This window comes from Nerophis lumbriciformis, linkage group LG05, assembly GCF_033978685.3.
Source record: "Nerophis lumbriciformis linkage group LG05, RoL_Nlum_v2.1, whole genome shotgun sequence".
NCBI lineage: Eukaryota > Metazoa > Chordata > Actinopteri > Syngnathiformes > Syngnathidae > Nerophis > Nerophis lumbriciformis.
Genome location: NC_084552.2, coordinates 56,392,235 through 56,411,799, shown reverse-complemented (window position 1 = coordinate 56,411,799; position 19,565 = coordinate 56,392,235). Strand labels below are relative to the sequence as shown.

Sequence of the window (19,565 nt, the reverse complement as noted above, 5' to 3'; positions counted from 1 at the left end):
GGATTCGACTTTTGGATTACCTTATTTTTCGGACTAAAGGACGCACTTAAAATTCTTTAATTTTCTTAAAAATCGACACTGCACCTTATAACCCAGTGCGTCTTGTATATGAATTATTTGTGGTTGGCCTGACCTCGAACCAATTTGGTACATGGTGTAATGGTAAGTATGACCAGTAGATAGCAGTCACATATAAGAGATACGTGTGGACTGCAGGTTGAAGCCTGTTAAATAAATGACTCTAGCAACACCAAAACTTTGATGTATCAGTGGGAATATAGAACATTACACATGACGCTCAAAAATCTGTCAGAATGTTTTAGTACGACGTTGGTCAACTACAAAGCCGTATCGCTTGATGGATTGTCGGAGCATTTTGGCTACCATAGTCAGCTGTGCTTCAACATACAAGTATTATTACGGTGTGTGTATAAGGACCCTAAAATGGCACTTATTAGGAGACACCGCTCCTTCATTTTCCCTATCCTCTTGCTTTGGGCTAGTCATATTCTGCTGTTGCCAATTCTAATACAAAGTAGCGTATAGTTCTAACTTATATCTGTCAGACTCGCTATGGAAGCGCTAAACATTACAAAAAAAGATGACGGGTAGAAGACGCTGTTGAAATTGGGCCACTTAAATAAGACCCGCCCACCAAACGGCGCATCCTGAAGAGAAGGTGAGAAAACGTCCTATAAAACATCCATCCATCCATTTTCTACCGCTTGTCCCTTTCAGGGTCGCTGGAGCCTATCTCAGCTGAATTTGGGCGGAAGGCGGGGTACACCCTGGACAAGTCGCCACCTCATCACAGGGCCAACACAGATAGAGAGACAACATTCACACTCACATTCACACACTAGGGACCATTTAGTGTTGCCAATCAACCTATCCGCAGGTGCATGTCTTTGGAGGTGGGAGGAAGCCAGAGTCGTCACGGGGAGAACATGCAAACTCCACACAGAAAGATCCCGAGCCCGGGATTGAACTCAGGACTACTCAGGACCTTCGTATCGTGAGGCAGATGCACTAACCCCTCTCCCACCGTGCTGCCGCCTATAAAACATAATCTATGCAAAATGCTGACCCAAGAACCACAATTCAAGGCTATGTGGATCCCAATGAAGGGTTTTAAATGTAGGTAAAAAATCATGATATGACCCCTTTGTCACCGATTCTGTTCATAACTTTTATGGACAGAATTTCTAGGCGCAGTCAAGGCGTTGAGGGGATCCGGTTTGGTGGCTGCAGGATTAGGTCTCTGCTTTTTGCAGATGATTTGGTCCTGATGGCTTCATCTGGCCAGGATCTTCAGCTCTCACTGGATCGGTTCGCAGCTGAGTGTGAAGCGACTGGGATGAGAATCAGCACCTCCAAGTCCGAGTCCATGGTTCTCGCCCGGAAAAGGGTGGAGTGCCATCTCCGGGTTGGGGAGGAGATCTTGCCCCAAGTGGAGGAGTTCAAGTACCTCGGAGTCTTGTTCACGAGTGAGGGAAGAGTGGATCGTGAGATCGACAGGCGGATCGGTGCGGCGTCTTCAGTAATGCGGACGCTGTATCGATCCGTTGTGGTGAAGAAGGAGCTGAGCCGGAAGGCAAAGCTCTCAATTTACCGGTCGATCTACGTTCCCATCCTCACCTATGGTCATGAGCTTTGGGTTATGACCGAAAGGACAAGATCACGGGTACAAGCGGCCGAAATGAGTTTCCTCCGCCGGGTGGCGGGGCTCTCCCTTAGAGATAGGGTGAGAAGCTCTGTCATCCGGGGGGAGCTCAAAGTAAAGCCGCTGCTCCTCCGCATCGAGAGGAGCCAGATGAGGTGGTTCGGGCATCTGGTCAGGATGCCACCCGAGCGCCTCCCTAAGGAGGTGTTTAGGGCATGTCCGACCGGTAGGAGGCCACGAGGAAGACCCAGGACACGTTGGGAAGACTATGTCTCCCGGCTGGCCTGGGAACGCCTCGGGATCCCCCGGGAGGAGCTGGACGAAGTGGCTGGGGAGAGGGAAGTCTTGGCTTCCCTGCTTAGGCTGCTGCCCCCGCGACCCGACCTCGGATAAGCGGAAGAAGATGGATGGATGGATGGACCCCTATATGCACCTTGTGTTTAAAAATAGACTGTTCATCGACAGTGCACCTTATAATCCGGTGCGCCCTATGGTCCGAAAAATACGGTACTTTGAGTCTTTGTATTATTTTCCATTATAAAATGAGTCAGTTATTAAGAACTTGAGAAGGGCAATCACATTACAGTCATTTCATGACTCGGCCAACATCTTCCAATTGTGCCAGAGGGGCAGTGTGCCAAACTTGAGCACGGATCAGAACACTCGCACTAGCCGGATGTGAGGTGTGAAGTAGCCCCAAGCACGTTACGATTGGCCTAGTCCAGCGTTTCTCAAAGTGTGGGGCACGCCCCACTGGTGGGGAATAGAGACATGACAGGTGGGGCGCGAGGAACGGGAGGAAATTACACTTTATTTAATTTTTTTTTAATTATATTCTTAGATTTTTTTTTTTTACTATGCTTTCATTTTCTATACGCACTGTAAATCACTTTGTGATTCTGTCTGTGAAATCCGCTATATAAATAAATGTAAATTACTTATTTTTCCTGTAGGCTTTAAATTTCTAGGTAGGAGCGAAAGTTTGTCAGACATAGCAACAGTAACTAATGGGGGCGGGGCTAAGCGGAACAAACTAGACGAGACAAGCGCAGCAAAATGAAAAGCTGTCTGTCCCACTGTCAAACGACACAGTTGCGAGACGTATATGCGACATTGCAAGTGCTCTTGAGGAACAACTCGTAGACAAATTAAAAGAAAGTCGTTTTGCTTTTCAAGTGGACGAAGCTACTGACAGCAATAAAGACTGCCTGTTCATCGCATACGTCCGCTTTGTGAATGGCGAGTCACTGCGAGCATTTGCTGTTTTGCAAATACATAAAAAATAGAGCCACTGCTGATGAGCTGTTCAAGATAATGGACAGTTTCCTCAAAGAACACGACCTTAAATGGGAAAACTGTGTGGGCTTTTGCTGTGATGGCGCACAGACCATGGCAGGGTGAAGAAACGGGCTGCAGGGTCTAATAAAGAGGGTTAGACACACTGTGTCATTCACCGGGAAGCACTCGCCCCCAACTCAATGAGGTTTTAACAGATGTTGTGAGCGCGGTCAATTTGATCAAAACACGACCACTGAAAGTGCGACTGTTCTCTGCACTGTGTGAGGAAATGGGAGCTGATCATACAGCCGTGCTGTTTCACAGTGAAGCAAGGTGGCTCTCCCGGGGCAAAGTGCTGTCACTTGCCCTGTCTTGCCAAATGCATAGCTCCTCTTTTTTTTTTTTGCAAAAATTGCAAAGTGGCACTTTTATTTTATTTATTATTGAACTTGATGCAAGTTATAACACTTTTATTTGATTTATTATTGAACCTGATGCAAGTTATAACACTTTTTATTTATTTATTATTGAACTTGATGCAAGTTATAACACTTTTTTTGATTTATTATTGAACTTTATGCAAGTTATAACACTGTTTTTGATTTATTATTGAACTTGATGCAAGTTATAACACTTTTGCTTTATTTATTATTGAACTTGATGCAAGTTATTTTATTTATTATTGAACTTGATGCAAGTTATACCACAGCTGCACAGTTATTTTATGTATTATTGAACTTGATGTTATTTTATGTTATTGAGTTTGAATGTATACAACTTGATGTTACTTGATGTTCAATAAATTAGAAAATGTTAAGCTTGGCATTAGCGTTCTGTTGGGGCGATGGGGGCAGGTGGGGCTTGAAAACTCCCCCTTGTGCAAAGTGGGGGATGACAAAAAAAGATTGAGAACCACTGGCCTAGTCCGTGTGTATGTACACCCTTAGTGGGGCCAGTAAAAGGCATTACAAAGCAACAAAAGTGCTTTTTAAGTGCCTGATAAACACTTGTATCAACATGTGCAAAAAGGCTGAGCTTTATTGGTCAACAATGTGTGGATATCTCTAAGCCAAATTGGCTACACCAATGAAACACTAGCAGCTTAATTACTGCGAGAACTGTGATCAATTCTGTTCAATGCTATGCATCTTTGTGTTCTTATCGCAACCCTTACCAAAATGAACCCAATCGTACACAAAGACGCAGAAACAGGAACAATCAGTAGTTAAGTACACTCAGTGATATAGAGTTTTATTGCCACTTAATATAGTGGTCCTTGACTGAACTCCTAAATAGTCTTTACCTGGTCTTCAGCACGTCCCCCATCTTGTGCTCCAGGTCGAGGCGCTTGCTCCGCTCCCTCTCCAGCTCCTGCCGCAGGGAGTCCACATTGGTCTCCTCCCGCAGTTTCCTCAGCTCCTCCTCTGGAAAAGACAACACGGGAGAATGAGAACTGGGTGTACAGTAAATAAAGTGGCCTTGCTGCTTTGAACATGATTACACAACAACCCCAGAAAGAAACATCGCTTCATTTGCTTAGCGCCCTCGTTTCCGTCTTTCACCTTCAGCTCTGACCCGCTCGTCCACCGTGTCCATCAGCACCGAGTGTGTCTCAGGTGTCAGGACTTTCTGCAACAGGGCTGCAACATCAGCTGCAATTCCTCTGTCCTTTTGTCCCCCGACTAAAAGGACACATTAATATTTTAAAGGACGGAGGGTGATAAATTGAGAACAAAAAGGGAGAAGTCCCTCTTTGATATCGCCAAAAACATTTAAATAGGCATTCTATCAGAATCAGAATCAGCCTTATTGACCAGGTATGTTAAACACAAGTAATTTTAATTGGTAGACCGTGCTCTCTTTGTTTAATGTAAAGAATACATATTAACAGTTAACAAAACATATAAACAAGTACTTGAATAACCAACATGTACAAGGCTAATAAGATAATAGTGCAGTGGTGAATACAGCAAAAGGATGATGACGTGAACATGAGTTCATGAGTACATTCCCTGTGACCGACATGTTCCAGCGTTATTTCACAACGACAGGTCTGACACCCTGTGACTGTTTGGCAATCATCAGAGTGATAGCCTGGGGGCAGAAACTGTTCCTATGACAGATTGTTTTGGTGTGGTGATTGGTAACGCCTGCCGGAGGGGAGGAGTTTGAACAGTTTGCGACCATGGTGTGAGGGGGCCTTATTGCCAATAGTTCCCTTTTTTGTTCATCAACTTAGTATTGCTTGTATTCCGACAAGTGATTTTTTTCCCGGAAGTGAAAACCAGTGATGGTAAACCAAGCTAAGATGGCTGTTGTGTAGCAAGCAGGGTGCCCACTGAGTACACAAAGGGCCTATATATTCCTGCAAAAAGCAGATATGAGCAAAAAATCGAAATATGCATAGGAGTATATCCTTATACTTTATCAAAAAAGAAACGTTGAGTGATATGGATTATTAGTCGGTGCAGTTCCCAAACATCCCAATCCATCTGTCGTGTCCTCCAGACATCATTCTCCATGACAGTACAGATGAAAACTTTGAAAAGCATGGAGTTTTACAACTTCTTTGTGTGTGGCTGGGTCAAGGACATTGGTATCAAGACTGTACCGGATAAATATGTATGATTTATTTCTCGGGTGAGGTTGCATTTCATGATTTAACTTTGTGTCTACAGCCATGTTCGTTTTCTTCCCGTTGCTGTTGCACGTGCCGTATACAAGTACTAGTGTTTTTCCCCATATTTATAAAAATATAACTATAGATGTCAACATTGTGTACGTGCTGACAGCTTCATTTATGATCGTTGCCTTTGATAAAATTGTACTCTTTTAGGTTTTGCTCCCTTTTATTTAGACTCACTGAGTCCTCACTTACTCACTGAGTAAGTGAGGACACTGCTGGTGCCATCAGCAGTGTCCTCACTTACGGATTTTAGTGTAGTTTGCTAGCTGCACTAAAGCGAACCAACAGGCCCTCCAGCGAGCGGTTAAAGCGGCGGGGAAAATTACAAGGACGATACTCCCAGAGATGAGTGCCATGTACACAACTCGCTGCCTAAAGCGAGTACACAACATCCTGAAGGACAGATACCACCCAGCACATGGCCTCTTCAACCTGCTACCCTCTGGAAGGAGGTATAGATCGATTCGCGCCAGGACCACCAGAATGTCTCACAGTCTGTATCCCCAGGCTGTGAGACTGCTAAATGAACAGCCTGCCCCTTTGCTGCCCCGGACCATCTTATTACCTCACTCTTCACTAGGGATGTCCCGATCCAGGTTTTTGCACTTCCGATCCGATACCGATGTTGTTTTTGCACTTCCGATCCGATATCGATACTGGCCGATACTGGCCTATCCGAGCATGTATTAAAGTTTAAAGTTATTTAACCTACTTAGTTGTCAGATTCATGTTGAAAAGGGTTTTAGTACTCTTGATAACAACTAGCCAGCTGAATTAGGTGAGTTTGAATAATACACAATGGTTGGTAACAAGAAACTGACCTGTTTATTCAAGGATAAACACAAAATAGACAAAATTATACATGACAAAGAGAAATGGCATCATTGAACAGTAAAAAAGTGAACAGTATAAAGTGCAAATAATGCTGTAAACATTATTTAAAAAAGCAAAACACAGATAAAATGTCTATAACTCAGCATCAATACTTGCTCTTGAACCAGTGTAAACTTAAAAAAAAAACAAAAAAAAAACTATCTACACACTCCCTTCAATTGTTTGCCCTCACACAGCAGACATTTTTACCGGTAACTTTTAATTCACATGGCCGTCTTAACGGTTAGGACACAGACCTGTGGCTGTGTTGAAGGTGTGCTGGAAAATGCGGAACGAAAATTAGGGAGCAGCAGAAAAGTGGAATGTATTATTTAAATCGGTGCATTGGAAAACACGGACCGGAATTTTTTTTTAAACTGGATCTGGATCGGCATTTTCCCATGCCTGGCCGATACGCATTTTTGGGCAAATATCGGCAGCCGATCCGATCCAAATATCGGATTGGGACAACCCTACTCTTCACCACCTCAATAATTGTGCTCTGGACATTGCATTGCTGCAACATCAACGTAACACCCATCCGACATCTGACTGTTCCCACCCCTACGTCCCTCTTATCGCGATCTTCCTGACAATGCTAAAATGTAAACTATTGTCAACCTGCACATCAATGCAGTTTCTATGCCGCTGGACAAAGCTCAAACAAAATCTCGTTGACATGTATGACTTAAGTGTTACTATGACAATGACAATAAAGGAATTGATTGATTGATTGAGTCGGTGCTTTACGGAACACTCGTAGCAAAAATGTGTCTTAAGAAATACAATTTTTATCAATACTTAAATGACAAATAATAAACTTTAAAAGTATATCAAACAAACTTTTAACGGAGTGATCGCTGTAAACTTGTCCATTCTTCGGCTCTGCTGCCTTGGCACTGGAGTGCGTGGTACTTTTGTCGTCTTTCATAAAATCTTGCACTCTTCCGCCATTCTTGATAACATTGCGAGTAATTCTGAAGAAAGGGTACCGTATTTTCCGCACTATAAGGCGCACCTAAAAACCACAATTTTTCTCAAAAGCTGACAGTGCGCCTTATAACCCGGTGCGCTTTATTACGATTCATTTTCATAAAGTTTCGATCTCGCAACTTCGGTAAACAGCCGCCATCTTTTTTCCCGGTAGAACAGGAAGCGCTTCTTCTTCTACGCAAGCAACCGCCAAGGAAAGCACCCGCCCCCATAGAACAGGAAGCGCTTCTTCTTCTACTGTAAGCAACCACCCGCCCCCGGAAGAAGAAGAAAAAACGCGCGGATATCACCGTACGTTTCATTTCCTGTTTACATCTGTAAAGACCACAAAATGGCTCCTACTACGCGACAAGGATCCGGTTCATAAAAAGACGCAATCTCTCCATCCGCACACGGATTACTACCGTATTTCACAGCAACTGATATTCCTGTGAACCGCACTGTGGAACGGGAGCACGTACGGTGAATATTCGCACCACAGGGAATGAGAAGTCATCCTTCACTGTGGTTCTAGCTTGCCATGCTAACTTCCACCCATGGTGATATTCAAAAGGAAGACCTTGCCAAAAGAGACCTTTCCAGCCGGCGTCATCATAAAAGCTAACTCGAAGGGATGGATGGATGAAGAAAAGATGAGCGAGTGGTTAAGGGAAGTTTACGCGAAGAGGCCGGGTGGCTTTTTTCACACAGCTCCGAAGGCGAACACACCTTCACTAAGACGGGCAGACAGCGCCGGACGACATACGCCAACATTTGCCAGTGGATCGTAAATGCCTGGGCAGATATTTCGGTCACAACTGTGGTCCGAGCTTTCCGGAAGGCAGGATTCACAGAACTGCTGCACAACAACAGCGACACTGAATCCGATGACTTCGACGAGACGGAGCCGGCCATTTTTGGATCCCACGCTTGCGCAACTTTTCAATTCGGACACCGAAGACGAAGAATTCGAAGGATTTACAAATGAAGAATAACTTCAGAAGGTGAGCGCTATGTTTATTTTGTGTGTTGTGACATTAACGTTCGAGCAACATTATGTTGCTATTTATTGCTCTACACCATTTTGAATTTTACTATGTTTGTGATTGCACATTTGCGTACATTTTGGGACAGAGTTGTTAGAACGCTGGTTTTCAATATATTATTAAAGTTTGACTGAACTATCTGACTGTTTTTTTGACATTCACTTTAGCGCAGCGTTTTTTTTACATTCACTTTAGCGCAGCGTAGGCGCGGCTTATAGTCCGGGGCGGCTTATTGGTGGACAAAATTATGAAATATGTAATTCATAGAAGGTGCGGCTAATAATCCGGTGCGCCTTATAGTGCGGAAAATACGGTAATCCTTTTTTTACGATTCAAACAGTTCGTACAGCCGAAAACAACGCAAGCATAGGGCTTTTTTCTTTGAGAAAGGATAAATGGCACCAGTAACTATTAGGAACAGACGCTGATTTGACCACCACGTGTATTAAATGAACCGGACATGACGTCATTTTGAATCCAAGCAATAAAGGGACTGCTGCTGTTGTGTATACCTTGCTAATCTTCGCCTTAAGTCGATACAGTACTGAATATGTCTGTATACAGTAGATCTGTGGGTTAAAAGGTCGGCCAAAGCTTTCTATGGCCAAAGCAGCTTAGCACTGGCAAGCGTACCAGTGCCAGGAGGGCTACAGTCATTAGTAAACCTATTAAGAAATTAGCGAACCGGGGTGATGATGCACTCAGTGGGTCGAACCTGCACTAAAAACAGCCTTCAACAAAATATGTCCATTAAAACCCATAATGTTGAAAGTGTGTGACCTTTTTTTTTTTTTTCCCATAGAGGCTCTAACAGTTAATTAATCAAACGGACCACACCGCTGTTCTCTTCTAAAAATAGATCGCAGCCATCTATAAATAAAACAGCTTGACCCTGGGTCACTATGTCACAATGCAGCCCACAAGTTTATTCTGTTTATACACTCTGGTTTCTCTATTCTTAGTTTGTCACTAAAAGGCAAATATTGTCATAAATCAAAACAGAAGGACGAGATTTATGCTAGTCAAATATTATCCAAATATCCGGGGCGGAACCATTGAAAACGTTCAAAAGTAATAAAAATATATATATAAGAAGACTGATTTGTATTAGTTTTGCAAGTAACTACAGATTCAACTTGCTTTCACAACTTTATTTTGCTCCAAAAGTTCTAAATGCAATCGATTTTCATCTTTTTTCTGGACAAAAAACTCAAAATCGACAAGTCACTATTCAATTTGTGGTTTTACTTTGACGTGATAATCTTCTTTGTTTAAAATATTAGTAAATTACAACAGTTTTAGATTTTTACAATATCCCATTTACTACCCTAACCCCCTGTTGTGTCAAGGGTTTGAACTTTGGGGACCGCTGCTTTATACAACAACTGTTTTTTGTTGTTTGTTTTTTTTCAGAATCTAGTGCAAAAATGTGTTGTTTTTAAGGTTATTGGCCTAAATTTGGCTCACATGCTGCCAGGTGAATACCGTATTTTCCGCACTATTAGCCGCACCTAAAAACCACAAATTTACTCAAAAGCTGACAGTGCAGCTTATAACCCGGTGCGCTTTATATATGGATTAATATTAAGATTCATTTTCATAAAGTTTCGGTCTCGCAACTACGGTAAACAGCCGCCATCTTTTTTCCCCGTAGAAGAGGAAGTGCTTCTTCTTCTACGCAAGCAACCGCCCCCATAGAACAGGAAGCGCTTCTTCTTCTACTGTAAGCAACCACCCGCCCGCGTAGAAGAAGAAGAAGCGCGCGGATATTACGTTTCATTTCCTTTGTGTGTTTACATCTGTAAAGACCACAAAATGGCTCCTACTAAGCGACAGGTTTCCAAGACGCAATCTCTCCATCCGCACACGGACTACTATTTCACAGCAACTGCCTAAAGACTTTCAAGAAAAGCTGGCTACTTTCCGTGCATATTGTAAAAACAAGATAGCTGAAAAAAAGATCCGGCCAGAGAACATTATCAACATGGACGAGGTTCCACTGACTTTTGATATTCCTGTGAACCGCACTGTGGATACAACGGGAGCACGTACGGTGAATATTCGCACCACAGGGAATGAGAAGTCATCCTTCACTGTGGTTCTAGCTTGCCATGCTAATGGCCAGAAACTTCCACCCATGGTGATATTCAAAAGGAAGACCTTGCCAAAAGAGACCTTTCCAGCCGGCGTCATCATAAAAGCTAACTCGAAAGGATGGATGGATGAAGAAAAGATGAGCGAGTGGTTAAGGTAAGTTTACGCGAAGAGGCCGGGTGGCTTTTTTCACGCAGCTCCGTCCATGTTGATATACGACTCCATGCGCGCCCACATCACGCTGGTTTTTAATATATTATTAAAGTTTGACTGACCTATCTGACTGTTTTTTTGACATTCCTTTAGCGCAGTTAGATGCGGCTTATAACACGGGGCGGCTTATAGGTGGACAAAGTTTTGAAATATGCCGTTCATTGAAGGCGCGGCTTATAACCCAGGGCGCTTTATGGTGCGGAAAATACGGTAGCTATAAGCTCTTATATGTTTGTGGGCAGGACAATCACTCCTCTGCATTTTGGTTGATGGAAATATGTACAAAATATGTATTTTGCTATCTGCTTACTAGTAAACAGTGCTCGTTACATCAAGGCTCTCGGACTATCTGAAAATGTGTTGGCACTGGACGATAGTGTAATAGCCCCTGTCTAGTAGGAAACAGGAGTTTTTGTGTAAAAGTAGACAGTTTTATGTCGTCCACAGCTCCTTTACCACATGGGGTCCCCCAGGGCTCAATCCTTGCCCCAATTTTATTTGCGCTTTACCTTCTCCCCCTTGGTTCTATTTTTAGGAAGTACAGTATTGCATTTCATTTTTATGCCGATGATTGCCAGATTTATTTTCCCATGGCACAAAATAACACGGTTCAACGTCTTATTGACTGCCTGCACGACATCAAAGTCTGGCTTTCAGCTAACTTCCTGAGCCTAAATGAAGATAAAACAGAAGTTATGTTGTTCGGTCCAAGTCGCTCTCCCTCCCCCAACGTTGACCTCGGCACTCTGACCCCGTATCTCAGCGACTCTGTCACAAACCTGGGGGTAAAGTTTGACTCAGATTTTAAATTCGAAAAACAAATCAGCAGCGTCGTTCAAAAAAGCTTTTATCAATTACGCCAAATAGCGAAAGTGAAACCGCTTCTATCAAGACATGATCTTGAGAAATTAATCCACGCTTTTATCTCGACTCGTCTTGATTATTGTAATGCCCTGTATGTTGGCATTAGCCAGGCCTCCCTCGCCCGCCTGCAGCTCGTGCAGAACTCTGCTGCTGGTCTGCTAACACAGACCCGCAGACGTGAGCACATCACCCCTATTTTAGCGTCCCTTCACTGGCTCCCTGTGCGTTACCGAATACATTCTAAACTCCTTTTATTTGTTTTTAAATGTCTAAACAACCTCGCGCCAACCTATCTCTCCGACCTCCTTCAGCCTTACTGCCCCACCCGATCCTTAAGATCAGCCGATCAGCTGCTGTTGACGGTCCCTGACACAAGGCTGAAGCTTAGAGGTGACAGAGCTTTCGCCGTTGCTGCTCCCAAGCTCTGGAACGACCTACCCCTGAGTGTTAGACAAGCCTCCTCTCTTCCTGTTTTTAAATCTCTCTTAAAAACATACTTTTATTCCATGGCTTTTAACACTGAGTGATATCCATCCTGCAATGGCGCCCCATAATACACCTGCTGTGATCCTGTTTTTATGTTTTTATTAATTCTATTTTAATTATCTATTTTTTATCGTGTTCTGTTTGTGTTGTGTTGTGTTTGCTCGGTACTCGTTTTATCTTTTAACCTGCTCATTGTACAGCACTTTGGCTACCCCTGTGGTAAATTTTAAATGTGCTCTATAAATAAAGTTGATTTGATTTGATTTGATTAGTATAACTAGTCTGAAGTCTGCTTATAAGTGTCCGTAATACCATTAAAAATAAGTTACATTTAATAGTAACGAGTAATCTAATAAATACTTTTATGTACATTACAATGCCGTTAGCGAGACGTTTGATGTAACGTGGCGCGCTAATTTTGTTGTGGTTTTATGTTAACGTGACAGCATCAGATATATTTTTACCAATGCAAGCAACAACCTGCACCACACTAAAATGAACTTGATATGAAAATGCAACATCACACAGCAAACAACATGTAATACGAGCACGCAAACACACTACTACTAAGAGGGAATAATGTAAAACAAATAAATGATTGTAGTGACAAGCTTGCCATGCTACAATACCCTGTTTGTGGACATGAAGATATGACAGCCATCGAAACACATTCAATCTCTTTGTTAACCAAAGGTAACACAAACCGGTGGAAAAAAAATCACCACAGCTGCTATCACTGCGAAGCTAACCTGCTCTGCGTGCTGTCACTGACATCACACATCACTTGGCAACAGGGAGTTCCCTTTAAACGCAAACACACTCTGTTCTCATGAAACATCTCTCCACTGCATATGCATACCGGCCAACTTTTGAAATCAGAAAAACCTAGTAGCCAGGGTCCAGGGGCCGCAGGCCCCGGTAGGTCCAGGACAAAGTCCTGGTGGGGGGTTCAGGGCCCGACGCAAAATGATTGATTGCATTCAGACAGGTTAAAATGTTGCTAAAACCATCACTTTTCTATCAGTCACAGTGACTTTTCAAAACAAAAATATTACAGCAAAAATCATATGGGTTGATTGACATGTTTATTCTGTAAGCTAACTTCAATAGTTTGAAATTATTTTGACAGTTAATGCCAGTTATCCTGTCAACCTTTCACAAGACTTCAATTTGTTAATTGAAAGTATAAACAGTATAAACACTTTTTACAGTAAACAAATGGTAAAACAGTACTAAACAATTCCATAAAAAAAAAAAATTGGTGTCATTATTAACTTTCTGTCCAAGCTTGTATAATCTACTGCCTTGTTCAATTGTAAAAAATATTCTGTGCCTAAAATTCACATTTTTATCACAATTATCATACTGTAAACATGGTAAGCTAACTTCATTAAAATGAATAGTCCTGTCAATAGCATGGAATTACAATTCAAATGTAGTTTTTTTGTAAGCCTTTCAAAAGAATTCAAAATATGAAAAATTAATGAAAATTAATTGAAGCCATCAGACACTTGAAAAGTGGCACATCACATCTCTAATGTAATCATTTTAACTTTTCAACAGAAATAGCACTGCAAAAATATTAAGGACATACTTCTGTATTTTGGTAGTTATGCTGTCAACATTTAACAAGATTTCTTCAACTTGGACTTGAAAGCATAAATAGTATAAACACTTTTAACAGTATAACAGTACTAAACAATTCCAATAGATAACATTGGTGTCATTACCTTTTTGTGGCTAAAATCCAAATTTAGCAACGGCATTAGACTTGTGTTTTTTTGTCCCAACGTGGTCTTTTACATCGCTAATTCCTCCGTGTCCGATCGAAAAATCTTGTCTGCACAAGGTGCAATTCGCGTAGTTTTCACCCTTTTTGGAACGGATAATTATTCCCGGATAGGCTTTTGAATATTCTTCACGGAATGACTGCAGTTTTCTTTTCGGTTTAAGACTCGTTTGCGATTTTTCTCCGGCTGATTCCATGATCGTTCGCTCGTTTGGAAACAATGGGCAACAGGTGCCTTGTGCTTGGCAGCGGTGCTATAAATAGCCTCGCGCATGGCATTCGGAATGGCTCGATAGTAAGTTACGGGAAGCAGTGTCGATTGTGATTGTTGTTACGCGATTTCGTGAATAAAACTTAAAAAAAAAAAAAAAAAATTTAATTAATGAAAAACCGTATTTTTTATCACTGCAACCGTAACCCGGAATAGGTTGATGAAAACCGTACTAATTACGGGAAAACCGGAGTAGTTGGCAGGTATGAATATGTCAGATATATTTTTTAAGTAATTCAATAATTACTATCCCTCAAAAGAGTAAATCAAATAATTCAATTACTTTTTTGGTAAACTAACAAGTAGTTATAATTAATTATTTTGTAAAAGTAATTTTCTGAACACTGGCAGTTACGAGACTATTTACAATAAAAATTCTACTTACTGAGGCTGACGCTACTTTTGTGACTCCTCAGCCTATCAACAGCTCCGCTGTAGAGCAGATCGAAGCTGTCGAAGCTGAAATCATCCACCTTGCACACCCCCATCCGCCTGTGGATTCTGCCCGTTGTCAAGACGCTTGAGCAGGGGCGGCCAGGTAGGGAGGCCGCTTTGAGCCTGTCTTGAAATTGAGCCACGGCTGCAGGTTGAACACTTTTTTCGGCCTCCGAGACCTCAAAACTCCTTAAAAGCGTTGTCATAATTTAGTTTGCAGGGCTGCTTGATAGGCCAGTTGCAACACAGAAGGCTATTCTGTTTGCACACAATGGGAGTGGTCAGCAAGAGGGGCTGGGCTGAGAGCATTAGGCTTTGGGCAAATACAGTAGGGGGCACTGGAGGTAGGGCTTTAAAATATAAGAGGGCCTCTAATCTGAAATCGGTCACACATACATGTACTGTGTGTATGGTTTTGGAAGGTACACAATGGATGTTGAGCAAATCAAAGTTTGTTAAGACCTCAGAAGGAAAGTACTGTGGGAGACTTTCCAATGGGAACAATGGTCCTTTTCATCAAATGTGAGGTCAATAAGGTTCATGGAACAAATGCATGGGGGCCTCTCCTTGTGTTTGTTCTCTGTAGAAGAACCATAACGTACAAAGTATTAATCTAATTAAATTTCCTTGTGATATTTCAATTGGTTTCTGGCCCTCCGAGTGACCTAAATCCCAGTCTGAACCCTTAATTCTACATTGTCGTTCTCCAAAAAAACTCATAGCCTAATCACCATCTTCATTGGATTTGATCAGCCAGAAAAGGCAAAGGACGCAGCCTTCGTTAGGCAAAAACAAGCTTTTGCTAGGAAAGCAATAAATAAGAGTTGCAGCATGCAATGTTGTGCAAGACGGGAGGATCGTATCTGCTTGTCTGGAGATATATGATCACATTAAACATGATGGCTATCGGGCCAAGTCTCAGCAGTCTTAACACTTGTTCCACCGCAGAATGGTGTACATGTAGTACTTGTTTTTCTTCCCAGCGTGAAGTAGGACACCGTATTGATTGGCCAGTCAGAATAGCGCGCCCGGCCTGGCATGCTCCCCTCGAGATGACCTTCAATACTGAATGGTTTCACTTTCATATCAGCTCTGGCGACACTGCCATCCCTCACAGGCACAAATATGTCTATAGATGTATTGCAGCAGAGCTTAAGGCATCAACAAGTAGAGCAAAATAGGCATAAATGTTGAGTACCTATTAGAGGTGCGCGGTTTGCGGACACAACCGCGGAGTCCGCGGATTATCCGCGGACCGGGCGGATGAAATTAAAAACAATAAGATTTTATCCGCTCGCGGGTCGGGTCGGGCGGATTAATTAGATATTTTTTTGATTTTTTTATTTTTTTTGCGGGTGGCAGTTAAACCAATTCGGAAATATATATACATAGTTAAATGTTGTTACCCACATACGAAAAACGAGCAGGCACCTGCTGCATATGCCACAACAGAAGAAAAAGAAAAGAAAAGAGATGGACACTTTTACGGAGCGGAGAAGGGACGCCTCGCCGGGGTCCGGGACCGAGGCCCCTTCCCCCGAGAGGGCCCCACCGGGAGCCGTAGCTGAGGCGATCCGCGAGAAGGGCCCGACGCACGTCCAGGGTCACTACCGCGCCCACCGCACCGACACCCCGCCTCGTCCGCTTTCGCAGTGCGCTCACGAAAGGGGTGGGGCTCACCCTGGTTGATATAGAGAGCAGGACGGTGGCCATGGAATTTCATTCAAGGTTTGTGATAAACCATCAAACTCATTCGTTAAAAGGACTCTATAGTAATATAAAGCAAATTTTTCTGGACATTATCATGCAAGAAAAGTTTATTTTTGGGATCGCGATCACCGCGTAATGATTTTTAAAGGTTGCATTACATTAACTGTCCCATGTGATCAGCCAGTGCGATTGGAAGTCCATGCTCAATTATTGCCTCCGTAAATAAAACTTCGGCATTTATCACATCCAAAGAATCTGTTTGGGCGACGAAAAACGTTGAAAGTTTTCCACTTGTATCGCTAGCAACGGCATTAGACTTGTGTTTTTTTGTCCCAACGTGGTCTTTTACATCGCTAATTCCTCCGTGTCCGATCGAAAAATCTTGTCTGCACAAGGTGTAATTCGCGTAGTTTTCACCCTTTTTTTTTTTTTTTTATTAATATTAGATATATAACAACGGGCGGATGGCGGGCGGGTGCAGTTCTGATCAAACGTTACATCGGGTGGATGGCGGATGGTTGACGACTTTCTGACGCGGTTGCGGATGAAATAAATTGCCTATCCGCGCATCTCTAGTACCTATGCTAAAACACATTGGAGTGATTTTGTTTCGGAATAAAGGTTAGTATACAGGTAATAAAAGGAGGATATAACCTCTTTTGGCACCCATTTACAGCCACCACATCTTACTAACCTCAGTATATATAGTTAGGGTGTTTCAGAATAATTGATTAGAGTGGTACCTTAAAGTAGCAGTAGAGTGGAAAAACAAGTTGACTTGATGTGCTTAATTGTGTTTCATTATATCCATTAAACTAGAGATGTCCGATAATATCGGCCGATAAATGCTTTAAAATGTAATATCAAAAATTATCGGTATCGTTTTTTTTAATTATCGATACACTTACAATTAGTGCACCAACCCAAAAAACCTCACTCCCCCATTTACACTCATTCACACAAAAGGGTTGTTTCTTTCTGTTATTAATATTCTGGTTCCTACATTATATATCAATATATATCAATACAGTCTGCAAGGGATACAGTCCGTAAGCACACATGATTGTGCGTGCTGCTGGTCCACTATAGTACTAACTTTCAACAGTTAATTTTACTCATTTTCATTAATTACTAGTTTCTATGTAACTGTTTTTATATTGTTTTATTTTCTTTTTTATTCAAGAAAATGTTTTAAATGTATTTATCTTATTTTATTTTTAAAAAAGGACCTTATCTTCACCATACCTGGTTGTCCAAATTAGGCATAATAATGTGTTAATTCCACGACTGTATATATCGGTATCGGTTGATATCGGTATCGGTAATTAAAGAGTTGGACAATATCGGAATATCGGATATCGGCAAAAAGCCATTATCAGACATCCCTACATTAAATTATATCCAATTGTACAGGTAAAAGCCAGTAAATTAGAATATTTTGAAAAACTTGATTTATTTCAGTAATTGCATTCAAAAGGTGTAACTTGTACATTATATTTATTCATTGCACACAGACTGATGCATTCAAATGTTTATTTCATTTAATTTTGATGATTTGAAGTGGCAACAAATGAAAATCCAAAATTCCGTGTGTCACAAAATTAGAATATTACTTAAGGCTAATACAAAAAAGGGATTTTTAGAAATGTTGGCCAACTGAAAAGTATGAAAATGAAAAATATGAGCATGTACAATACTCAATACTTGGTTGGAGCTCCTTTTGCCTCAATTACTGCGTTAATGCGGCGTGGCATGGAGTCGATGAGTTTCTGGCACTGCTCAGGTGTTATGAGAGCCCAGGTTGCTCTGATAGTGGCCTTCAACTCTTCTGCGTTTTTGGGTCTGGCATTCTGCATCTTCCTTTTCACAATACCCCACAGATTTTCTATGGGGCTAAGGTCAGGGGAGTTGGCGGGCCAATTTAGAACAGAAATTCCATGGTCCGTAAACCAGGCACGGGTAGATTTTGCGCTGTGTGCAGGCGCCAAGTCCTGTTGGAACTTGAAATCTCCATCTCCATAGAGCAGGTCAGCAGCAGGAAGCATGAAGTGCTCTAAAACTTGCTGGTAGACGGCTGCGTTGACCCTGGATCTCAGGAAACAGAGTGGACCGACACCAGCAGATGACATGGCACCCCAAACCATCACCCAACCATGCAAATGTTGCATTTCCTTTGGAAATCCAGGTCCCAGAGTCTGGAGGAAGACAGGAGAGGCACAGGATCCACGTTGCCTGAAGTCTAGTGTAAAGTTTCCACCATCAGTGATGGTTTGGGGTGCCAAGTCATCTGCTGGTGTCGGTCCACTCTGTTTCCTGAGATCCAGGGTCAACGCAGTCGTCTACCAGCAAGTTTTAGAGCACTTCATGCTTCCTGCTGCTGACCTGCTCTATGGAGATGGAGATTTCAAGTTCCAACAGGACTTGGCGCCTGCACACAGCGCAAAATCTACCCGTGCCCGGTTTACGGACCATGGTATTTCTGTTCTAAATTGGCCCGCCAACTCCCCTGACCTTAGCCCCATAGAAAATCTGTGGGGTATTGTGAAAAGGAAGATGCAGAATGCCAGACCCAAAAACGCAGAAGAGTTGAAGGCCACTATCAGAGCAACCTGGGCTCTCATAACACCTGAGCAGTGCCAGAAACTCATCGACTCCATGCCACGCCGCATTAACGCAGTAATTGAGGCAAAAGGAGCTCCAACCAAGTATTGAGTATTGTACATGCTCATATTTTTCATTTTCATACTTTTCAGTTGGCCAACATTTCTAAAAATCCCTTTTTTGTATTAGCCTTAAGTAATATTCTAATTTTGTGACACACGGAATTTTGGATTTTCATTTGTTGCCACTTCAAATCATCAAAATTAAATGAAATAAACATTTGAATGCATCAGTCTGTGTGCAATGAATAAATATAATGTACAAGTTACACCTTTTGAATGCAATTACTGAAATAAATCAAGTTTTTCAAAATATTCTAATTTACTTGTTTTTACCTGTATATACACTCCGCAAAGTATGTGAAAATACCGCCTAAACATCACAAAATGCCACAAATTCAGTCAGCCATTTTGAATATTCCGCTCCGAACGTCTTCAGTAATTTCCGTAGATTGATGTCACTGCAGCAACACTTCTGCACTCTAACCATAGTATAAGATCAGTCATACCGGAAATACGCAAAAA

General features: G+C 42.1%; 1 protein-coding gene across 4 annotated transcripts in view; it reads right to left on the bottom strand.

Annotated features, from left to right (window-relative positions):
* gramd4a (GRAM domain containing 4a) overlaps window positions 1-19,565 on the bottom strand; it is a 105,515-nt gene that overhangs the window by 38,762 nt on the left and 47,188 nt on the right. For 3 of the 4 annotated variants that reach the window (XM_061959767.1, XM_061959768.2, XM_061959770.2), the window contains one exon: window positions 4,245-4,365. In XM_061959767.1, coding sequence (XP_061815751.1) covers window positions 4,245-4,365 — 121 coding nt within the window. Of the gene's footprint in view, window positions 1-4,244; window positions 4,366-14,620; window positions 15,010-19,565 lie in introns of those variants that run through there. The other variant, XM_061959769.2, reaches the window with a different exon arrangement.